At 36.9% G+C, this 21,004-nt stretch overlaps 2 protein-coding genes across 9 annotated transcripts in view; both read right to left on the bottom strand.

The window, feature by feature from the left end:
• LOC114667240 (EGF-like repeat and discoidin I-like domain-containing protein 3) overlaps positions 1–21,004 on the bottom strand; it is a 742,682-nt gene that overhangs the window by 56,901 nt on the left and 664,777 nt on the right. The window lies entirely within an intron of this gene.
• LOC114668041 (inositol hexakisphosphate and diphosphoinositol-pentakisphosphate kinase 2-like) overlaps positions 1–21,004 on the bottom strand; it is a 300,171-nt gene that overhangs the window by 176,257 nt on the left and 102,910 nt on the right. For all 8 annotated transcript variants that reach the window (XM_051920820.1, XM_028823642.2, XM_028823634.2 and 5 more), the window contains exons 9-11: positions 17,593–17,714; positions 15,682–15,783; positions 1,394–1,480 (exon numbers count right to left, since the gene is read on the bottom strand). In XM_051920820.1, the coding sequence (XP_051776780.1) occupies positions 1,394–1,480; positions 15,682–15,783; positions 17,593–17,714 (311 nt within the window). The remainder of the gene's footprint in view (positions 1–1,393; positions 1,481–15,681; positions 15,784–17,592; positions 17,715–21,004) is intronic.

The raw sequence follows: 21,004 nt of genomic DNA, 5'->3' as shown, positions 1-21,004 counted from the left end.
GACAGACCTCAGTATGTGCGTCTTGGGAACTGCACGTCTGACATTGTGGTCAGCAACACAGGAGCGCCACAAGGGACTGTACTTTCTCCGGTCCTGTTCAGCCTATATACATCGGACTTCCAATACAACTCGGAGTCCTGCCATGTGCAAAAGTTCGCTGATGACACTGCTATCGTGGGCTGTATCAGGAATGGGCTGGAGGAGGAGTATAGGGACCTAATCAATGACTTTGTTAAATGGTGCGACTCAAACCACCTACACCTGAACACCAGCAAAACCAAGGAGCTGGTGGTGGATTTTAGGAGGCCCAGACCCCTCATAGACCCAGTGATCATCAAAGGTGACTGTGTGCAGATGGTGCAGACCTATAAATATCTGGGAGTGCAGCTGGATGATAAATTAGACTGGACTGCCAATACTGATGCGCTGTGCAAGAAAGGACAAAGCCGGTTATACTTCCTTAGAAGGCTGGCTTCCTTCAACATCTGCAATAAGATGCTGCAGATGTTCTATCAAACAGTTGTGGCGAGCGCCCTCTTCTACGCAGTGGTGTGCTGGGGAGGCAGCATTAAGAGGAAAGACGCCTCACGCCTGGACAAACTGGTGAGGAAGGCAGGCTCTATTGTTGGCATGGAGCTGGACAGTTTAACATCTGTGGCAGAGCGAAGGGCGCTCAGCAGGCTCCTATCAATTATGGAGAATCCACTGCATCCACTAAATAATGTCATCTCCAGACAGAAGAGCAGCTTCAGCGACAGACTGCTGTCACTGTCCTGCTCCACAGACAGATTGAGGAGATCGTTCCTCCCCCAAACTATGCGACTCTTTAATTCCACCAGGGGGGGTAAACGTTAATATTTAACATTATACATAGTTATTGTCTGTTTTTTTTTTTTTCACCTGGATTATTATCATTCTTTAATTTAATATTATTTATTGTATCAGTATGCTGCTGCTGAAGAATGTGAATTTCCCATCGGGATTAATAAAGTATCTATCTATCTATCTATCTGTTATTACTAATAAACTTAAATTTTCCCTAAGCTCATCACCTGTAAGTCTTTTCTGTACAAAGTTCTTTTCTTGACATGTAGAGATCTCTCCTTGAAAATTATACACAATTGTTTGATTGGGTGTTGTGTCACTAACCTAAGAGAAAACGTTCACAAACCATGTTTTGACTATCCACTGCTGAACAAATGACCTAACAAACATATTTTTAAAAATACACAAATTAGGAAGCCACTAAATAACTGTATTGTCAAAAATCCACTTCAGTGTAAAATATAAATATTGTTTAGCACTACTCAATACAACAGCATAAACAACAAATAGAAAATTGCATATATTGCAGCTGTAATAATTAAAAAAAAAAAAAAAAAAAACAACTTACATGGGATTTTTAACTTCCATCTTCATTTTCTGTTTTGGTGTCCGATCTCCATGACGAATTACAGCAATAACACAACGCAGCTCCATCCTGTATACATCAAAATACTTGTTAGTTAGTTGATTTATTAAGTTTTGCATAAAAAAGGCATTTATATTAGACAATCTTACCATTTCATTTTCTTATCAAATCCCAAAACGCACTCATTCACTCTGCATATTAATTTCCTTAATTAGGTTGATTATTATCATATTCTTATACCCCCCTTCACTATGAACATTCTTCTTTTTGTTTTTTTCATTCCCAATATAGATTTGAGCAACACTTATTTTTTAATTACTTGCTTCTTCAGAACTTCCATTTCAACTGTTTCCCTCTCCAACTATATAGCCATCATCATGTGTATCAGTTCAATTTTATTTTACTCCACCCTATGATGAATTTATTATTTTCACTGTATTTACACTGGCTCTGAAAATGATCCTGAGCATGTATGAAGAATTATATAAGCAATATATGATTCCAGCTCTGTCCAAATGGCAGAAGATCTCTAAATTTGAGATACAATACTCATTTTTAGAGTGCACATGCCCCAGCATGGCAGATCATAGACAAGAATTACTATTTATTTAACAGACTGAAATTCAGGTCCACCAGATGCATATATAATATCATGTATCTCTATCATTGGATCATGTACAAATGACTGCACAAGTTTACACAAGGAAATACATATCCTGAAATTTACAGGTACAAGACAATGGTGTGATCACTATAATTTACAACATAATATTTCTAAGGCACACGATATGATTGTAAATTTCAGGTGCTCGCCACCACCCACTGTCTCAACTTTAATTAATGGGGAGACAGTGGAGATGGAAGAGCAATACAATTATCTGGGAACAATTATTCACAACAAACTAAACATTGATCTTAACACAGAGCAGATCTGTAAAAAAGGGCAGTCACGATTATTCTCTCTTAGGAAACTTAAATATTTAAAGTGGACAAACCATAATGACACTTTTTTTTAACAAGTCCTTTATTGAATCCATTGTTACATTTGCTTTTATCTGTTGGCTAAGTAATCTCAGCAATAACAATATAAACCATCTTAACAACAAATTTGCAGTAAAATTATTGGTTCACAACAGACCTCTGTCACTGAAATGTACTGCAAACAGAAAGAAAGCCAACTCAAAACTGTGAGACAGTATCAATCCTCTTTGCTCTAAATTCCAGCTGTTGCCATCAGGCTACAGATTTAGGTTTCCAAAGGTAAAAGCAACAGATGTAAGAACTCTTTTATTCCTAGAGCTATACGCATTTTAAATTCTGTTATTTGTAGGGATGCTACTAAATGTTAAATTCTGCATTATTATTTTGTGTACTGCTGAAAGCAATTATTCCTCTTTGTACTAATCTTAAGTGTGTGTTTATTCAATAACATTGGTGGTCAGTTGTTGTGTTTTTGTTGATCTGTTGGAACTCTGTAACAATGTCTTCTGGTTTTGTACTTTCCTGTTGCTAACAAATTTCCCTCTGGAACAACAAAGTCTGCCTAACCTAACCTAATATGGTAATAAAGATGTTACTCTTTTGCCTCCAAATCAGCCATTAAAATCAAATCATTACTCCTTAACTAAATTAACCTTGTGAAATTAATACTGAGAATACATTTAGAATTATATTCAGTTATTTTAAACCTTCTTTGAATCTTACATCTTCAAATATCTTGTCTTCTTACATTCCCAATCATAACCTAAGATGATTAAATTCTGCTTTGCTTGCTATTCTGAAAGTAAAACTTAAGAAAAGTTGTGAGAACGCTTTTAGTATGTATACTTCAAAATTACAGAATTATCTATCTTTAGATATATGTTAGGGCGGCATGGTAGAGTCGTTTAAATTACATCTTAAGTTTTACTTTTTATCTGGCTTTTTGTTAAATGTGTGACTAATTGGATTGTATTTTGCTTTTTCTTTTCAGCATCAGGTTGATGGAAGTAAAAACAACACTGAGATCATGTCCCTACTAACATCTGCACTGACTCTCTCTTTTATTATTATTTTTTGTATATTACATATTAGATATGAGATACGCTGCCCAAATTTGGCCTGGGAAGGCTTTTGATTGCAGTGGTTTTTCTCTACTGGAATTTTTTTCTCTTCCCACTGCCCATCTGACCACAAGTGTATTTAGTTTATTTTATTATTGTTTTTTTGTGTCTCTACCTTCTAAAATTTGTAAAGAACACTGAATTGCACTATATACTGGAAGGTGCAATATAAATAAAATGTTGCTTTTGTTTTCTTTAAATGTATTTAATTGAACTAATTTTGAATGGATTATAATGGTGCAATGGTCTTTGAAGTGTCCCTGGGGCTACAGAAAAATCTGTAAACTATGCTGTAGCGATTATTGTGGCCAGATATGTGATATGAAGCAGCAGTGCTAACCACTGCGCTACCGTGCCTCAAACAACAAGACTCGGAAAGAATGAATACCACAATCAAAACACAACAAACAGCCACAAACTAGCAATGAGTAATAACATATAGATCAATGAGCTCACAGAGTTTCACTCTTGCTGCACACATTGGCCATGCCACAAAGCAACAGCATGAAACTGGCTCATTCCATTGTTGAAAGTCGTGGCATCAGCGCAGCAGGCATTATGTTTTTTTTGTTTCACATAAATCTGTGCAGATGCTTTGCACTATCTTCTTCCATCAATAAAAAGGAAATGCCCTGAAAACAGTAGTGCCACAGAAATCAGTATTAAATATCCAGTAGCAGTACAAGTATCCATTGACATAAGTCTTATCTAGTAATGGCCAGTTGCACGCATGTTTTTGGTCCATAGCTGGTGTCTTATCTTATTTCTGACCTAATGCACCATGTTTGTTCCAAACAAAATCAATACAGTACACATTTAATACAGATATGTATTAACAACTATGATAGACAGATATGTTAAATATATAAATATGTACTCATTATTGTTAATGTGTAATGTATTTACTGAGAAAAAAAGAACACTGTACTGTATAATATTTTTCTACCAGTCTCATAGAGTAATGGGCACCAGCTCCTTGCATCCAGTCTTGTTCACTCATGTCTCCTGCTTCTATTTCATATTTCATAGCTCCTGTATTTTCAGAAAGGCAAGTGCATCATGGCCCTTAACACTAGAATTACTAGAGCCTACGAGAAACTCGTAAATCCGATCCACCTTAAATCCGTTCGCATCTCTCCGTCAGCGTCTTTTGTCCTGTAAATGTGCCGATTAAGACAAGCAGCTGGCTATTCCATCCCCCACCGTCATAGAACGTTCATTAAGTTCTCCCAGCTCATGCCTTGTTTGATTATCTGGTAGTGAACTGCTGGACTTTTAGAGTGGAAATAATAGATTGTTATATGGAACACATGCATTTCATGTGTGTTCCATTTCTACAGTAATCTGTGTAAACACATTGTTAAAACAGAAACTTTTTCATATTTTAGTAATAAATGTTACAAAATGTAGGCATAAACCACAGAATGTGTGAAGCCTGAAGTCCAAAGGTCAAATAAACACTTTCACAAAAGGTTCAAGGACGGAACAACAGCTTCCGTGGCGTAGCAGTAAGATTTGTTGACTTGTAATCAAGAGGCCACCAGTTCAATCCCCACTGCCTCCTATATTTGCTGTTTTCAGTAGTGAGCTGCTCTTACTGTTAAACATTATACAATACACACATGCATTTGATTTGCGTCTGTAACAGACCATGTACATTTATAGTACTATACTTGTAAAGGTTACCGTTTTCTTTTTCACTTTCATTCTCTCACTCACAATCACGATACATACTACTGCCCTAGGGATCTGACGCTGTTTTAGTTTTTATTTGAAACTGGGAATAACTGTAGATGTGAGTAGTGTTTTGAGGCAATGGAACAGGACATTCTCTGATCTGGAGGAATAAAAGCTGTCACACAAATGCTGGTGAATTCAGTTTTATTGAGTGTTCCTGCTCAGGCAGAATTAGTATGCACCTTATGGTGTATGATGTCCAAAACAAACAAACAAAAAAAAAAAAAAACACAGACATAGGTATATATGATATTTTGAAGAAATAATTTTATGACCTGAATAGTACCAATCAGAAAACATCATCGCAATAATGCATTATTATTTGAAAACGAACAGCATTAGATCGGGTGTGAATTTACGCTGGTGCTGTTACTTAGAGTCAGATCAGGAGAGGCGGGGGGGGCCTCCAGCAGTTCACTCCCAGATAATTAAACAAGGCATGAGCTGGGACAACTTAGTGAACATTCTGCGACGGTGGAGGGTGGAATAGCAGGCTGCTTGCTGCTTGTCTTAAATCGGCACATTTACAAGACAAAAGACGCTGACTGAGAGGTGTAAACCGGATTTACGAGTTTTCTCGTAGGCTCTGGTAATTCTAGTGTTAAAGACCTCAAGCTTAAAATTAGGTGCAATGAACAGTGCAGAACATCAGCAAAGAAAAGAAGGAAGTGTGAAGACTTTTAAGGACAATGATCCCCCTTCAATGCAAAGAGGATGAGCAGCATTTCTCGAGGTTAACAGCTGATCAGGGTTCTTTCTTGATGAGACAATAAACAGTTCTTTCAAGAACCATTAAATAGCTGCTTATTGCGGGGTATCAACCCCCAGCTCATCCTCTTCGTTTTCAACTGCGATCACTGTCAAGAGTTTGAGCAAGAGTTTTCACACCACACGGCTTCCCCCTGTAGAGAGTCACACCTGCCACAGGTCGAGCTGCTACACAAACTTAAAAGTTACTAAACAATATGAAAGTGACAAAGCAATGAATATTTCTACACTTGACTTTGGCTGTTCCCACTATATAACAACAATTATGAAAAAAACATGAGTGTGATATTATTGCATCTTATACTTTAAAGCATATTGACCTCTTCCCTATAATTATTGATATATGTCCATATTTACCTTAGACCCAGTGCAGAACGTAACTTATACACAAGTCGATGGATACCTGTACTCACGATATTCTCATTAAACAGTGTCTATGTAAGAACTGAAGTCAAATATTGTCTTTTGTTCCCGGCTAGAATGAAAGTAACGATTAATACCTCTACAGAGGAAGCAGCTAGCATGATTCATTCCAACAGACTTTAAAAAATTAAAGGACTGTTCTAAATGTATGAGCCACATACTGTATGTGAAATGAAATGAAGAATGTTTGAAATGTACTAAGACTTGGTAAAGTAATTTTTGTTTGCAACTTGTACCAGTTTGAATATAACATGTTTGTGGCTAAACCACCTCTCTTCTTTTTTTACATAAATATATTTTTTATATATACAGTAATATCTTGTGTAACACTAATTTATTAAGCAGGTGTTTTGCTATAACACAGCTTTTAATTTGAAAACATTCGAAAGCCAAAACCGGCCACAGGGGTGTGGAAATCAAATTTTTTTCTACTTGTCCACGGACAAGTAAACTTAGAAAATTCACTTGTCCGCCAGTTAAATTCACTTGTTCATAAACAAATAACAAAAGTGAAAAATAGTTTATTTTTTCTGATCTCTTTTATTGATACCAAAACTGCCTTCCATTTTAAAACTGAAAAAAGTCCTTTCAGGGAGTAGTATTTTGCCATCTTGCTCTAGAACATTTTATAAAAGATTCCCTTGTCATTTTAACTCACTAATAAACAATGCCTTCATTATAGCTACACTAGTTCTGTTTCACATACTACAATTACAGTGAAGATTTTTATAGATATTTCATAACCTTTGGAAACAGAATGTTTTCTTCTTTATTTTTAATAAACTGACAGCACGAAATCAACTTGTTTTATGTGAAATATTCGCTAATCAAAAACGATCTATTGACAGCTCATCAAAATTGATGTTGTCACGCAATAAATTTCTTAACTCCTCAATATATCATAGCCTACACGAAATCGCAAATTTCAGGAAAGATTAACTGCCTAACAAGCTTTGTTATGTGGTGAAAACAATTGTATTGTAAGTAAAATGACTGCATTTTTATGTAGAAACAATGAATTTTATCAATCTTCTTCTATAATACGCTACCGTGGCTGTTCATTTGTCTGTCCAGGATTTTAAATCACCTGTAGCTCGCAAACCATTTCACCTTTTGACTTGAAATTTGGTACACATACAGTATACTACGTGACGTATACTATCGGCTTTCGGGGTGATGATTTGTATTACTCTTTATTTTTATTTTATTTTATTCTTGAATCAACTCTCGGCAGTGCGCAGCAGGGCGGCGCATGCGTATGGGAGCCGTTCTCATTCCCACCACCATTGCTAATCATTCTTGAGGCAGATTGAAGACTTAAGTGCCAGTTTAAGTGAAAAATTAAAAAAAACGTACTGAGTAATTGCAACACAAAAACTAACTTAATCAGTTTTAACGTGAAAAGATGCCAACAGCCTTGTGCCCTGCGTTAGCTGAGATTGGCTCCAGCAGACCCCCGTGACCCTGTGTTCGGATTCAGCGGGTTGGATAATGGATGGATGGAAGATGCCAACGAAAGAAGAGAAGCAGCGGGCCGCTACGGTGGAGAAAAGAAGAGCTGCTCAGGAAGCAGCAAGCGCATCAACCTCTGAGCAAACGAATGCTAAATGTACAGAGAAAGAGGATGAAAACTAGGAATGCTCAAGTCAAGTGTATTTATTCACTGCATGTTATCGTGCAGTACGCCGTTACTGGTAATATATAAAAGTTATTGATTACAATGAAAAATCATCAGATTACATCGTAATGTCGGCATGAAAAAAATGACCGCATCTCCAAGCGTGTACGTATTAGGGTAAAATACTTATGTAAGACCGTAAGAGTGCTTCCCCTTTGAAAAATCAGCCGTCATTTTGTAAACAATATTGAAGACCAATTTGAGACATGAAGAACATGCCTAAGTAGACTGTTTCTGCACAAAGTACATACCCAAATGTTTAAAATGTGAAAGTAGTGGTAAAATGTGCCCTGCACAGCACATATATTTTTCTCCAGAAAAACACGCTTGTCCAACGGTCAATTTACCCGTGTCAGACAAGTCGGGCGTTGGATTTCCGCACCCCTGGGCCACAACCATTAGCTATGTTCCAAATATTGAATAGCAGCTACTGTTTTGTGGCAGAGGTGTAAATGAGTTGCCTTTGCACGACACCGCCAGTGTAGCTCTAATTTACAGACCTCATTTTAATTTTAGCCTAATTAGAAGATAGTTGTTTCTTCTCTAGCCACTCACGGTTGTGTCTATTATGTCTTGCAGCTTATATTTACAAGGTCATTACATTCTATAATGAATTATGAGTGGAAAGAGGAAGTGCCAACAAGATAGTGAACAAAACAAACGTAAATGGTTAACATTTGAACATAAACTTGAAACTATAAAGCTTCTTTTGCAAAAACGGAACATCTTAATTTTATGAATGAACCGTAAGTGCAAACTCTTGTTAAAATAAAAATAAAATAAAAGAGCAGGGATTAGTCACTTCATCATGTGTGACAAATACGACTTTTAAACAAAGAAACACTTCCATGAATCACATGGAATGTCTTTTAATGATATGAAGACTGCGATATAAAAAAAAATCCGCCAAGTCAGATGGCTGTTCAAACTAAAGCAGTTAGCTTCTGGAAATGGGTGAAAGCAAACAAAAAAGAAGGAGACACTACTGAAACTTTCTCTGAAAGTCATAGATGAAGATTTCCTAGTGAATTAAAATATATTGTTGAAAAAGGGGGAGTAGCAGAAAATACTTAACAAATAAAAAAAGTTTTGTGTCACTGTTATAAATGAAATTCAAAGATATCCTATACTTATACCAACTGGTGAAGGCTCACTAGGTGAGCAGCAAGGCTCTCCATAGCAAGTCTACAATTCTATTTCTAGATGGGCTTGCTCACGACAGCAATTTGAGATTCTTATTGTAGTTGTTTTTATGTCAAGAAGATTAAACTACATTTAATGGACTTTGTTTTTTAACTTAAGACTCAAGATTTAGGATTAATCTGGTGAGAATCGCTCACGTACTGGGGAAGCTGCCGCTGCACTTTCAGTGTCATTACACATATACTTTGTCAGTATGCCCATGTCAATCAAACACAGGAAACTCTGCAGTCTACTTATGACTTTACATTGTAGGAAAATAAGTAAATAAATCAAGGTAAACAGGTAAATTACATTCGATGTGGCTTTTATATAACATATACATTTTTTTATATAAAGATCATCACAAAACATAATCACAAACAGAACTTTGCACGATACCTTGGTGAGCTTGGCATGCCTTGCTCATCCTCATCTGACTTCACCTCTGTTATAGGACATCAGCAGCAGCAGTGTCAAATTTGGGGTTTCGGTGGGAGGGTGGGAAACGTGAACGTGACCGAGAAAATAAAACTGAACAAAAAAAAAAATGCTAACCTTTACAAGTACCACAAATTTACACCAGCTGTTAGACTCAAATCAAATGTATGTTTTATTATAGAAAAGTAACAACAAGAGCAGCACACTACTCAAAACGTTAATTCTGGGATGCGGCCAGGATCGAACCCATAACCTTTTGATGAGTCAGCAGTTCTTCCCACTGCATCACCAAAGCAGTCGTGTCGGCATCATACCCTAACCTGATTTCATTTTCTTTGGTTATATTCATCAATAAAAGCGCCCTTGTTTTGTTATACGTGTACCTTTTGTGAAAGTGTTTATTTGTTATTTGGACTTCAGTCTTCACACATTATACACTTCATGGCAAAATTTTGTCATTAGTATTAAAACATGAAAAAAGTTTGTTTTAGGTATGTGTTCAACATTTCTTGCATTTCCTGTCATCCTACACTCGCACAGATCGTTGTAGACATGGAACACACATGAAATGCATGTGTTCCAAATAATGATATATTATTTACCCTATACAACTCCAGGCACCTCAAAATGAGATAAAGCTTGAGCTGGGGGAGATTTTTGCCCAAGTTCAGTTCTGTTGGTAGGGGGGATGGGACAGCAGTATGCTTGCTGTGCTGATTGACACATTTACAAAACAAAACACACTGATGGAGAGGTGTGAAGAAATGTAAGGTGGGCCAGGATTTCGGGTTTTTCTGTAGGCTTCAGTGATTCTAGTGTTAAGCTAACAAGACTATTGTTAACTAATTAGCAATTTCAAATTCATCTTTATCGTTTCTTTTTCTAATTCAAAAGCTGAGGCACGTAAAACAAGCTTGCGGTCCAAACTCAAATGGTACCCATTTTAATTAAAGGACAAAATAAAACGATCTGAATTCATTAAAGGAGTTTTTCTTGCCATTTGTTTAACTGTGCATGATGACTTCTCCAACTCCTTCTTCTCAGTTTATTATTCCATTTTCTTTAACGTAAAACAAACCTTGACATGCTTTGTTTACACTATAGTAAGTTCACAAAAAAAAAGTGTCATGGATCAATTATGGAAATACCTTGTGAAAAGGAGTATGTCAACTAAATTAAGGTAAAGCCTAGAAAAGCAGGTGCTGAAAACATCGGCTTTTATGAGCAGCCTATTTACTGATTGAATCTTTTTTAGTGGAAATCAGCCAATTTAGATCAGCAGCTGATTGATTGGAACCTCTCTAGTGAATACACATATAAACCTATTACACATATTTTTAGAAAATCACTGTGTGTTGCAGAAGTTCCGAAGGACTGGAAAATGTTATCCCATTATATTAAAAGGGTGACTGGACAGATCCAAGTAACTACAGGCCAATAAGCAAGCAGTGCGTAAAATGGAACTTAATCATTAGCAGTATCTGGTTTAGTCAGGGCCTTGTTCCTTCTACCAATTCATTATACTTTTACATGATGGGGGGTGGGGGGCTTGTCCTGGGTGGTCAGGGCATGTGTATATGTTATTTAAGGAGGAGGGTTTGAAGCTCTGAGCACTCTTGGAAAAGGCCCAATTCAAGCACTGCCCATAAAACCAAACAAGCACAACCACACTGCCACTTTCTCTCTTCTCATTCAAACTTACTGCATGACATTCTGATCAGGCTACCTTCCCTCAATTATCAGTGAACTCCTGCTAACTTGTAGCTAAGAACAGGAATCTCAGGTGTGCAAGATTAAAAAAAAAAAAAAAAAGTGATGTGCAGTCTGGCACTTTGGCTCCAAACATTTGCAGAAAGTTCCTCAATCAACAATGTTTATTTACATCAATGATGTGTCCAATTAATTGTGAAGGATGATATCATCAGCCATTGGTTCAACCCTAGCAAATATCTGTACATCTGCATTATATTGCTTTCATTTCGTTTTTTTTTTTTTTTTTTTTAGGGTGGGGAAAATTATTAAATTCCAAAGTAACTCTAGTGAAACCCAAAGTGGACAACACAGAATTTTAATGCAAAACATATTTGCACTGGTTCCTAATATAAGCACTAATAAAATTATAAAGTCTGGAGGTTTTAAATGCATTTTAAATGCAGATTAAGACAGGCCCTCAACTAGAACAACTACAAAATATAAAACTGCAAAGATAGTATCATGATATACTGTGGATAATCTATTAGATCCATAGAGATCTTTATATGCAAATTCAAGAGAATAGCCATGCTTCTCATCTATACATCCAAGTGAAGAATATCCCTACTTCTTAGCCATACATCAAAGAGTATTGGAGTTGAATATAACCGAGCATAAATATGATATTAGTGAAATAACAGAAACCTCACTAAATAACAAAGATGTATATGAGTGTAACATTGAGGGATACACATTTTTGGAAGGATAAACAGAACAGAAAAGAAGGTAGGGGTTGCTGTTTATGTTGAAGAGAACTTAAATGCAAGACGTCCTCAACTGGATGATGAGCCCCACCTTAGTGAGAACACCTGGTTTCTTCTGGGAAGCAAGAGGGAAAGATGCCCTATTTCAGGTGTGTGTTAGACAGCCCATTGTAAACAGTAATTTTAATGCACATCTTTTAGTAATAATAAAAAGGGAAGTTTACAGGGAAATACTATATCCATGGGGGACTTTAAGTACATGAAAATTAGCTAGGCTAACCTTGAAAACAGTGGAGCACAAGAGCAGGAGTTTTTAGACATATTCAGTGACTGTTTTTAACATAGCATATTAAAACACTAATACCGCAACTGCTGTACAAGGCATGCAAGACTAATAACTCCAATGTGAATCATACGCCATATGGGAGAATGAGGGCAGCAATAAGGGACATTAGGGAAACTATGAGGCAGTTAGAGGAATCTTTGCAGAAAAGGTGAAAAATTACCCACATAATCAATTTAGTAATTCAGTGATAAATAACAGTAAAGGAGGAGGTGAAATGCATCAGGAACATGGAGACAGTTACTCACAAAACAGAAGCAAGGAAGGTGGACAACACTAACTTAGCTATTTAGCTAAACAAAGATAACACAGCTAGACACACACTATCCCCATTTATCACAAACACACACACACACACGTGCGCACGCACTCTCTCTCTCTCTCTCCTAAAACCCAACCATTATTCTTTTTATAACTTACACCCCACCCACAAACCCAGGTGATTTAATAACAGTGGGAACTGAATAGGTGGGTAATTAGGACAGAATTCAAATAAGTCATCTGCACCAAATAAAAGAAAACAAGCTTAGTTTACCAAGTAATAAATCTAGAGTAGGTCGTAACAATATTTTAGAAGAAGTATGGTTTAGATTAAATAGGCTGAAATCAAATCCGTACTTTCAATATTCCAAGCCACGAGTTGCCACGGTCCTCACAGATCTTGTGGAAGCTTGGAGATTATTGTACAAAGGTTATCACTACTTACAAATTCATGTCCATCCGTTAAGCTGGACATAATGCTCATACAGCTACCAAGAAAGACCATATAATCCATCACACCTTTATTTGCAGCCACCTTTTAGCTTTCTCCATGTATGCATCTGCTATCCGTAGTTGGTTTCCATAAAGGTTTTCAACATTCTTTCTGGCCCTTTTGTGACAGTAATGCACTTGCAACCTTAAAATGCAGACTTAATCACATCGCTCTGTATGACGAAACAGAAGACAGGTGACTGCTTGTACATGTTTACTGACAGACAGGCTGGAATTTTGAATGAGGTATGCATTAAATCAAGAGAGTAACGGCATGCAAAGATGCGCAAACACATGGAGATAGGTGACAATCATGCATTAGTGTGCTGCTCCAAATCAGAATGGACAACTGAATTCCACAGGGCACAGTTATCTTCATAAGTGGGGACCCATATCATGGTCACATGAATTTCAAGTGTTTTGCATGCCAAGCTTTTGTTTTTATGACTGGTTGCTTCAACCCTTTTTTTCCATTATTCTGGCACAAGCGTAACTGGCCTCTCATTGAAATTTATTGCCGTCACATCTGCAGTGGTGGGTACTTAGAAATCTTTTCCTGTGCGCGTCTCCAAGTCATTTTCTGCTGCAACTCCCTTGCACTCAGCGCAGGACATAAATCAGCCTTTATGTGGCTCAGTGATATGCAAGGGGCAGCCCATACCAACACATATGTTAATAGCACATATGCTCAACCAAAATAAAAAAAGGCCTTTTGCATCTGTTACAATATAATTTGTTTCAAGTTTCAATGATTTCATTTACAACTGGCAAACTAAGTAGAAATGATAATTGCCAATGCCTATTTTTCGTGGCATTTGGACTCATTTTAGTTGTAGTCTGGAGCCCTGGCAGGACCACAGACGGGGCCACTCGGAGGTTACTTCTGGGCCACATGTGGCCCGCGGGCTGCCATTTGAATAGGCCTGCTTTATATTATCATCATTTTTGGTAATGATCTTTGCAGACTTCACAAACAGTCTCAGTGTTGCAATCACTCTCGTAATCCATTGGTGTACTCCTGAATAGCATTAATGTGCATAGAGATAAGTTCATTGTAGTAGCCTATACTACATAATTAGCACACAGACTTATCTTGCTTAACTGGAGGAATCCAAACCACCGTCTATAACCCAGTGGATAAATGACATCCTATATTATCTTAAATTAGAAAAAATCAAATTCTAGCTCCATGGATGTATACATTTTTTTTTTTTTTAATGGCAATGATTCATTAATATTATTTTAGAAAAAGCATGCTGAGCCTCTGGTCAACTCTCTAATGTTATTAATTAATCTTTATATTTAAAAAAATGGATGAGATTTTGTTTTTTTTTTTATTGTGTCTCTTCTCTTTGGTGGGTATTGAATTCTGTTTTGTTTTGTCATGTTCCTTCTCTTTTTTCACTTCTACTTTGTATTTCCCTCAAGGAAAATGGCTATATATGTTGTTATTGTTACTTGCTTTACTGAGTAGCATTCTATTGTAATGTTCTGGTTTTCGAAAGTAAAATGAGAACAAATTTTGTCAATGCCATAACACCCACCCCCAACCCCATCAAATATTTGTCTGAGGTCAAACCCCTTTTACCCATTTCTCTGTGGAAGACAAAAATAACCTCTTAATTATTCCATGTTAATCCATGATGGGCAGAGTTAAGAGATTGCCCAAATTGCAATTAATTCATTTATCATACACCCTCTTACAGATCATGTCCTGGTCCAGGAAGTACTGCCAGGTTAAAGATCAAAGAAGCTGTGTCATCTTGAAAAGCAGTCAAGAGTCACGAGGAGGTGGACAAGGCTTCTTTTACCTTTCACCCAGCAGTAGGTTGTTCCAGGGTCAGGACATGGTCCATAGGAAGCACATCTGGGTCAGACAAAAGTCCCACAAAGTAAGGACCATATCCCCTTGCAGCACCACCTGGTGGCACACACAGAACTCAACAGGGCAGTATTCTGGAACTCCAATTCCCATGATGCCCTGTGGGTATTCAAAGGGGACCCAAATCCCAGTGATGCTGCCCTCTACAACATATCGAGAGACATAATACCCAGATGGTGGTGTCTCTCCTGGTCCTCCCAACATACTGGCCTCCCTGCTGGGTAAGAATTCTTATTTCTATCCAGTCAGACAACCTATACTTCCATTGTCTTTTATCATTGCATCCCATCTAGGCAAGGAAACACATTCTGGAACCATCTTCTAAAGCACTCAAAACCATTAAAAACTTCTTATTATAAATTAACCACATTAAAATATAACAGTCCTCCTTTATATAGTCTGATAAATTTGAAAACTATTGTGTAACAACATAATTAAAAATAGTAAAGTCACCAAAAAGCCATACAATTTATACTTTTTATTTTAAATTTTTTTTCTTTGTACTCACATAGTGCCTGATGTTGTGGGTACAATGGGGATATCCTCTGCCTCTGTTGGAATGGACCAAGGTATATGAAGTTGAGGAGCTAATTCTCGCATTATTATATTTCTGTAAGAAAGTTGAAACAGAATTTTATTTTCATATTGGTGGAAATAAGGAACTGATTTGAAATATAAACCAGTACAGTTATTTTTTCATTCTAATTAGGATATCTTATTACAACTAAATTTATGAACAGTACCTGGCAAAGAATAAAGTCTTAAACCTGGAGCTTATCCAGGAGGAAACTGAAGATATGCTTAGGAATCAGCAACAGACAGGAGGCATAAACATTCATAGCCAAGTTCATTCATTTGTACTACTGCATACTAATAATGAAAAGTAACAGAATGCACTGCTATCTTTATGTACAGACTTTAAATACTGCACAATGAACAACCTAACAATTTATAAAAATGACATTTTTGTGCACATTAGTGCATTCTGTAGTAGAAATGAAACAGAAAGAAACATAACTATGTAAACACCTATGCTAAAGACTTTAACAAATGCTAACTGGAACCAGCAGCTAGAAAACTTGAAATCAAATCAATGAAATAAGACTGGAAATGTCATTTAGAGATATTTTGACATATAAAAAAAGACTAAAACATTTTGAGTTTGTTGTTCACAAGAAGCATCAGCTGTTGTGAAGCATGTCATCCACACAGAGATCTCAGTGTGAAATGATAACAACTCGGGAGCAACATAAGCAAAAATAAAATACATAGACACTTATAATACCATAAAATAAGATCTACATTCAATAATTGTTCATTTGCAGAAAGCCGGAAAGGTTACAAAGTAACTTTTTAAAAGGAGTTTAGATATTCATCAATTCACAGTTAGACAAATTATAGTGGGTGCCCAGCCAAGATGACTTGATAGACAAAACACAGAATGCTCAATGAGGTGAAAAACAGACCTGTATTAAGAGGTAAATTGTTAAGAAATTGTTGGAATAAGTTAGCATCTCAGTTTTTAAGTCTACTATACACAGTCGTGATGGTAGGACAACAAGGAGGAAGCCACTGCTCTCCAAAAAAGTAAGAACATCACTACATGCCTAATGTTTGCCACCCTGACATTCCAAAATTTCATTAGGAAAATGTCATGTGAACTAATGAAACTGAGGTTGAATTGCTCTGGAAGATAATGCAGCAGTACATACTGTAAGGTATGAGTCCCACAAGTACAGTGGAGGGAGCATGCTGGCTTACTTAAAGTTACAATGATTAATAACATAAAAGTGGGAGGTTGAACTTTTACTTTCAGGGCTACAAAGGTATGGAATGATCTGCCTGCTAATATACAGTAAGAGATGCCCCTGAGTATACCCTGACTAAAGCTGCTGACTAGCTGTACATAATGCATCTCTATTTGTTAGTTGTTTGTACAACAATATAAGTAATACAATATTTATAAACCTTTATTATTTCTACTCAGTATCTTGTTGTGGCACTTGGTGGCACTGCTTTACTGCCAAGCTGCCCTCCTGTCTATGGGAAAACCATCTCACATATAGGAGCACTGGAATCCTCTCCAGGAAGGGGTTGTTATGAACTTGAGATTTCCTATGCATTTAAGTCCCAGAAAATACTCAAAATGATTCCTTGAGGGGAAAACCGTCATGCCCTGGATAGTAACCCAAAAGTTCAATAAAGAATCTTTATAAATAAAAAGGTTTATTATCCACAAAAATACTCTGAAATTGTCAATTCTATGTGGATAAGCACTGGCTCCCCAGGACACTGAACTGGTTGGAAGTGTTGAAAATTTGAAGTATGGATGCATTTACATACAGCCCCAGAAATTCTGCTATTTCATAAAGCGGATGGAATATGAGTTTTTTCACAAACTTCCAACCACTTAACCTACCCTAAAATCTTGGCACAGTCATCATAGTACTTCATAGAGTTCTTTACAAAGCTGAATCCATTGACATCACAGACATAAGAGTGTCCATTGGCTCGTAACAGATCAAAGCCGCAAACTGTTTGCTGTGAATAAAAACACATTGACCAGAATTCATTGCAAAATTAAAAACAATGTTGATGCTAAGAAAATTTCAATGAATATATACAAAAATAAACATACCATACGTATACATTTTTCATAATATTACGTTTGTAAAGCATCAAATCTTTTTAAAGTACCAGATTATACCATTCTATGTCAAGTACACTTTAAAATGGATCACAACATAGGTGAACAGAATAACTAAAGGAGAACACCATAAAGCCTAATTCTGGGTTTATCACTGGTGTCAAAATATCAACTCCAACGTATGCCTAATGCCACTGTAAGTCACAGATAACTGAAGGAACACTGGAGAGATTTAACCTTTATGTGTTGTTCATATTTTTGTCACTGAGCTGGTGTTCACAGGTCTGGTAGATAATTATCATTACTGGGTTTTTAAAAGATATATAAAGGATACAGCATTCCCAAGTGAAATATGAACAATTTTTGAATTCTATATCATTTATAATAAGGCATAACCTCTATTTTCCTTTCAGCTAATATTTTGTTTAAAGCAGTTTTGTCATTTGCTACACATTTCTGCACTATGTGAGCAAATCCAAATAGCCTCCTTTTTAGATGTGTTGGTGACCAGGTTCTAGTAAATAAGTTCATTACATGGGGTGTCACAAGGAAATTGACAACAGGTTGTAACACCTGGAGACCAGATTTACTTAGAAGGTTAGCAGAATATTGAAGACAATAATGGAAACCTAAATTGATGCAATTCAGTGGGATAGGGACAAAGGCTATCCAGAACAGGTCACGGAATCATTCAAATGAAAATAATTTCACCCATCTTGAACAATAATCAATTATCACCATCCGGATGATCTTCCTTATAGGTGGTGTTGCACTGGACCTATAAGATCCACACCTAACATCTCCACATGTTCCTTTATGATGATAGACTGTAGATATCAAGAAGGTTTGTCAGGTGGGTTCTTGAACTGCTGACAGGACTAACAACCCTTTGTATGGTTCCATACATCCTTATGATTGAAGGGACATCAAACTACCTCCAAACTCTTCAGAAGCATTTTCCTCTTCTCCTAAGGTGCCAAATAAAGGGGATGTCATGACAGTTATTGATGGTTTCTGGATATACTCATTAGGGACCATCGGCTGACAATTGGTTCCTCTGAAGTTAGATGGAAATAATTGGTACAGAGCTCCTCAAAGTTCCTAAGAATGGATGAGACTCAATCCAAGGTCACCCAGTTTCTGCCTAAACCCCTGGCATAAAGGACACATGGGTTGGGCTCAAGTTACATCCTGCATGCTAAGTGGTAGGTTAGCCCATACACACTAAGCCACAGCCAGAAACATCATTCCAGAAGGTTCTATGGCCCAGGATAATGCATCAGTAAAGACACTAATAAAGCCTCTTTGATATAGGATCTTCAATGAAAATCCCTTAGGTCATAATACCAGGTCAAAACACCCATCTGGAATACATCTTGGTGAATTTTGCAATTCAATCTTCGAAAATTCACTCAAAATCAACAAGTTCCTTCTGAGGTCTATGTGAGCACAACTGGACCAGCCCACAGTCAGGTCAAAGGCTCTACAATTCCCAAAACCACCATTTTATCCATGTGTTCTTAAAGGATAGCCCTCTTTTGAAGGGAATGTCTATATGTATGGAAGAAAATAGGGACATCAAAGATGGTATGAATGTCATAGGTCATCAAATCCATTACTCCTAATTTTCATGTCCACATCCAGCCACTCATGAAACAGTGGTCTCATTCTTAGGGGGCTGGTTCCAAATGCTTGCCACAACTGAGTCATTAGACATTGCTTCAGCAGAACAAAAACCCTAGTTATGCCCACTGGAGTTCTTCCCAGGCCTTCGATAAATAGCTGTACATCACTCCACCCAGACATGGAATACTTTTGTAGATAAAAATGAATACTCATCTTAATAGTGGTTACAGAATCCAAACTGAGAAGCAGTATTCATTCTCCAGAACCTAAATATCTATCGATTTCCTGGGACTGGCGTAGAGTTAATATTCAATAGGACATTTTCCTATAGCAGTCAATATCATATTGAATTCTGAGTCTGTGTTCGGATCTACATCGTGACAATGCAACGTATAACAGCCCGTGAGTGAATTTCATTTCTTTTTAATAAATAAATTGACTTTCTCGATTGTTTTTCTCTGTGATTTGTTAAGTGTCTTCGCAAAAGCTATTCTAATGGGAAACTGTTAATGTTTTAATACGAATGGCATATCAAGATCTCCTTTGGTGTCTAATGCTATCTGCGGGAGATGTACTACATTACGTTTCTTGGATACATCCTTCTTTCAACAGTAATTCAGGCAGTGGAAGACTGTACGGTGTTAATGGTTGTAGATATTCTTGTGGATATCGTAAGTTTACATTTTCATCTTCCACACGATCACCACCAACTGTTTCAGCATAGTCTATTGATATGCATTTAACCAATCTGCTGTGTAACCGATCGACAATTTTCACATTAATTCATTTGACTTCATTGTTTCTCTGTGCTAGGATTGCCCGTGTACTTATTTCTTCTGTTGATAACCCTTCGGGATGGAATTTTTCAATAAGATTTGGACATAATAAGTCTTCTTTTTATTGGGAACTTAAAGTGAGAAAAATGTAAAAATTTATAAGAGCTAAGAGAGCAGGAACTGTGTCTGACAAAAGCATTCACATGAATGAGAGGTGAGAGGGCCGTGTGTGTGGTTGAATATGGTTGAGAAGAGGGCGTGACTTGAAAAAAATCTCACAGCCAAAGTCTCATCTCGCGGTACTTGAAATCATCTCTTTGAAAAAGTCTTGGTCTTGGGATTTCCTTTTATAACATTTTTTTTTCTAAATTGATTGCAGTTTTCAAACATAAATGGAGATACATTTTTACTTTGTTACATGGAGAAGAGAGGGCAAAAAGTTTAAGATGTGATGTCTTGTAAGTTTAACACTCTGAGTTAACCTTGAATCAAGTTTTAAAGGGAAGAATATACGTCTACACTCATACAGCACTGGGTGGGTGTACAACAAGATTTTTACGCTGTTTTAAAGGAAAAATAAGTATATCCAACATGTACTTGAGTTTTCACCATCCATTTTCACTCACAACCTGCTCTATGTGAAAGGTGTGCATTTTACATAAAATTACCTTATGTGGAAAGTTTTACAAAACATAAAAAAAAAAAAAAAGAGTCCTGCGGTGGGTTGGTGCTCTGCCCGGGATTGGTTCCTGCCTTGCGCCCTGTGTTGGCTGGGATTGGCT

Source organism: Erpetoichthys calabaricus, chromosome 17 (genome assembly GCF_900747795.2).
Source record: "Erpetoichthys calabaricus chromosome 17, fErpCal1.3, whole genome shotgun sequence".
In the NCBI taxonomy this organism is placed as follows: Eukaryota; Metazoa; Chordata; class Cladistia; order Polypteriformes; family Polypteridae; genus Erpetoichthys; species Erpetoichthys calabaricus.
Note: the sequence above shows the minus strand (reverse complement) of the source record. Positions and strands in the feature narration are given on the sequence as shown.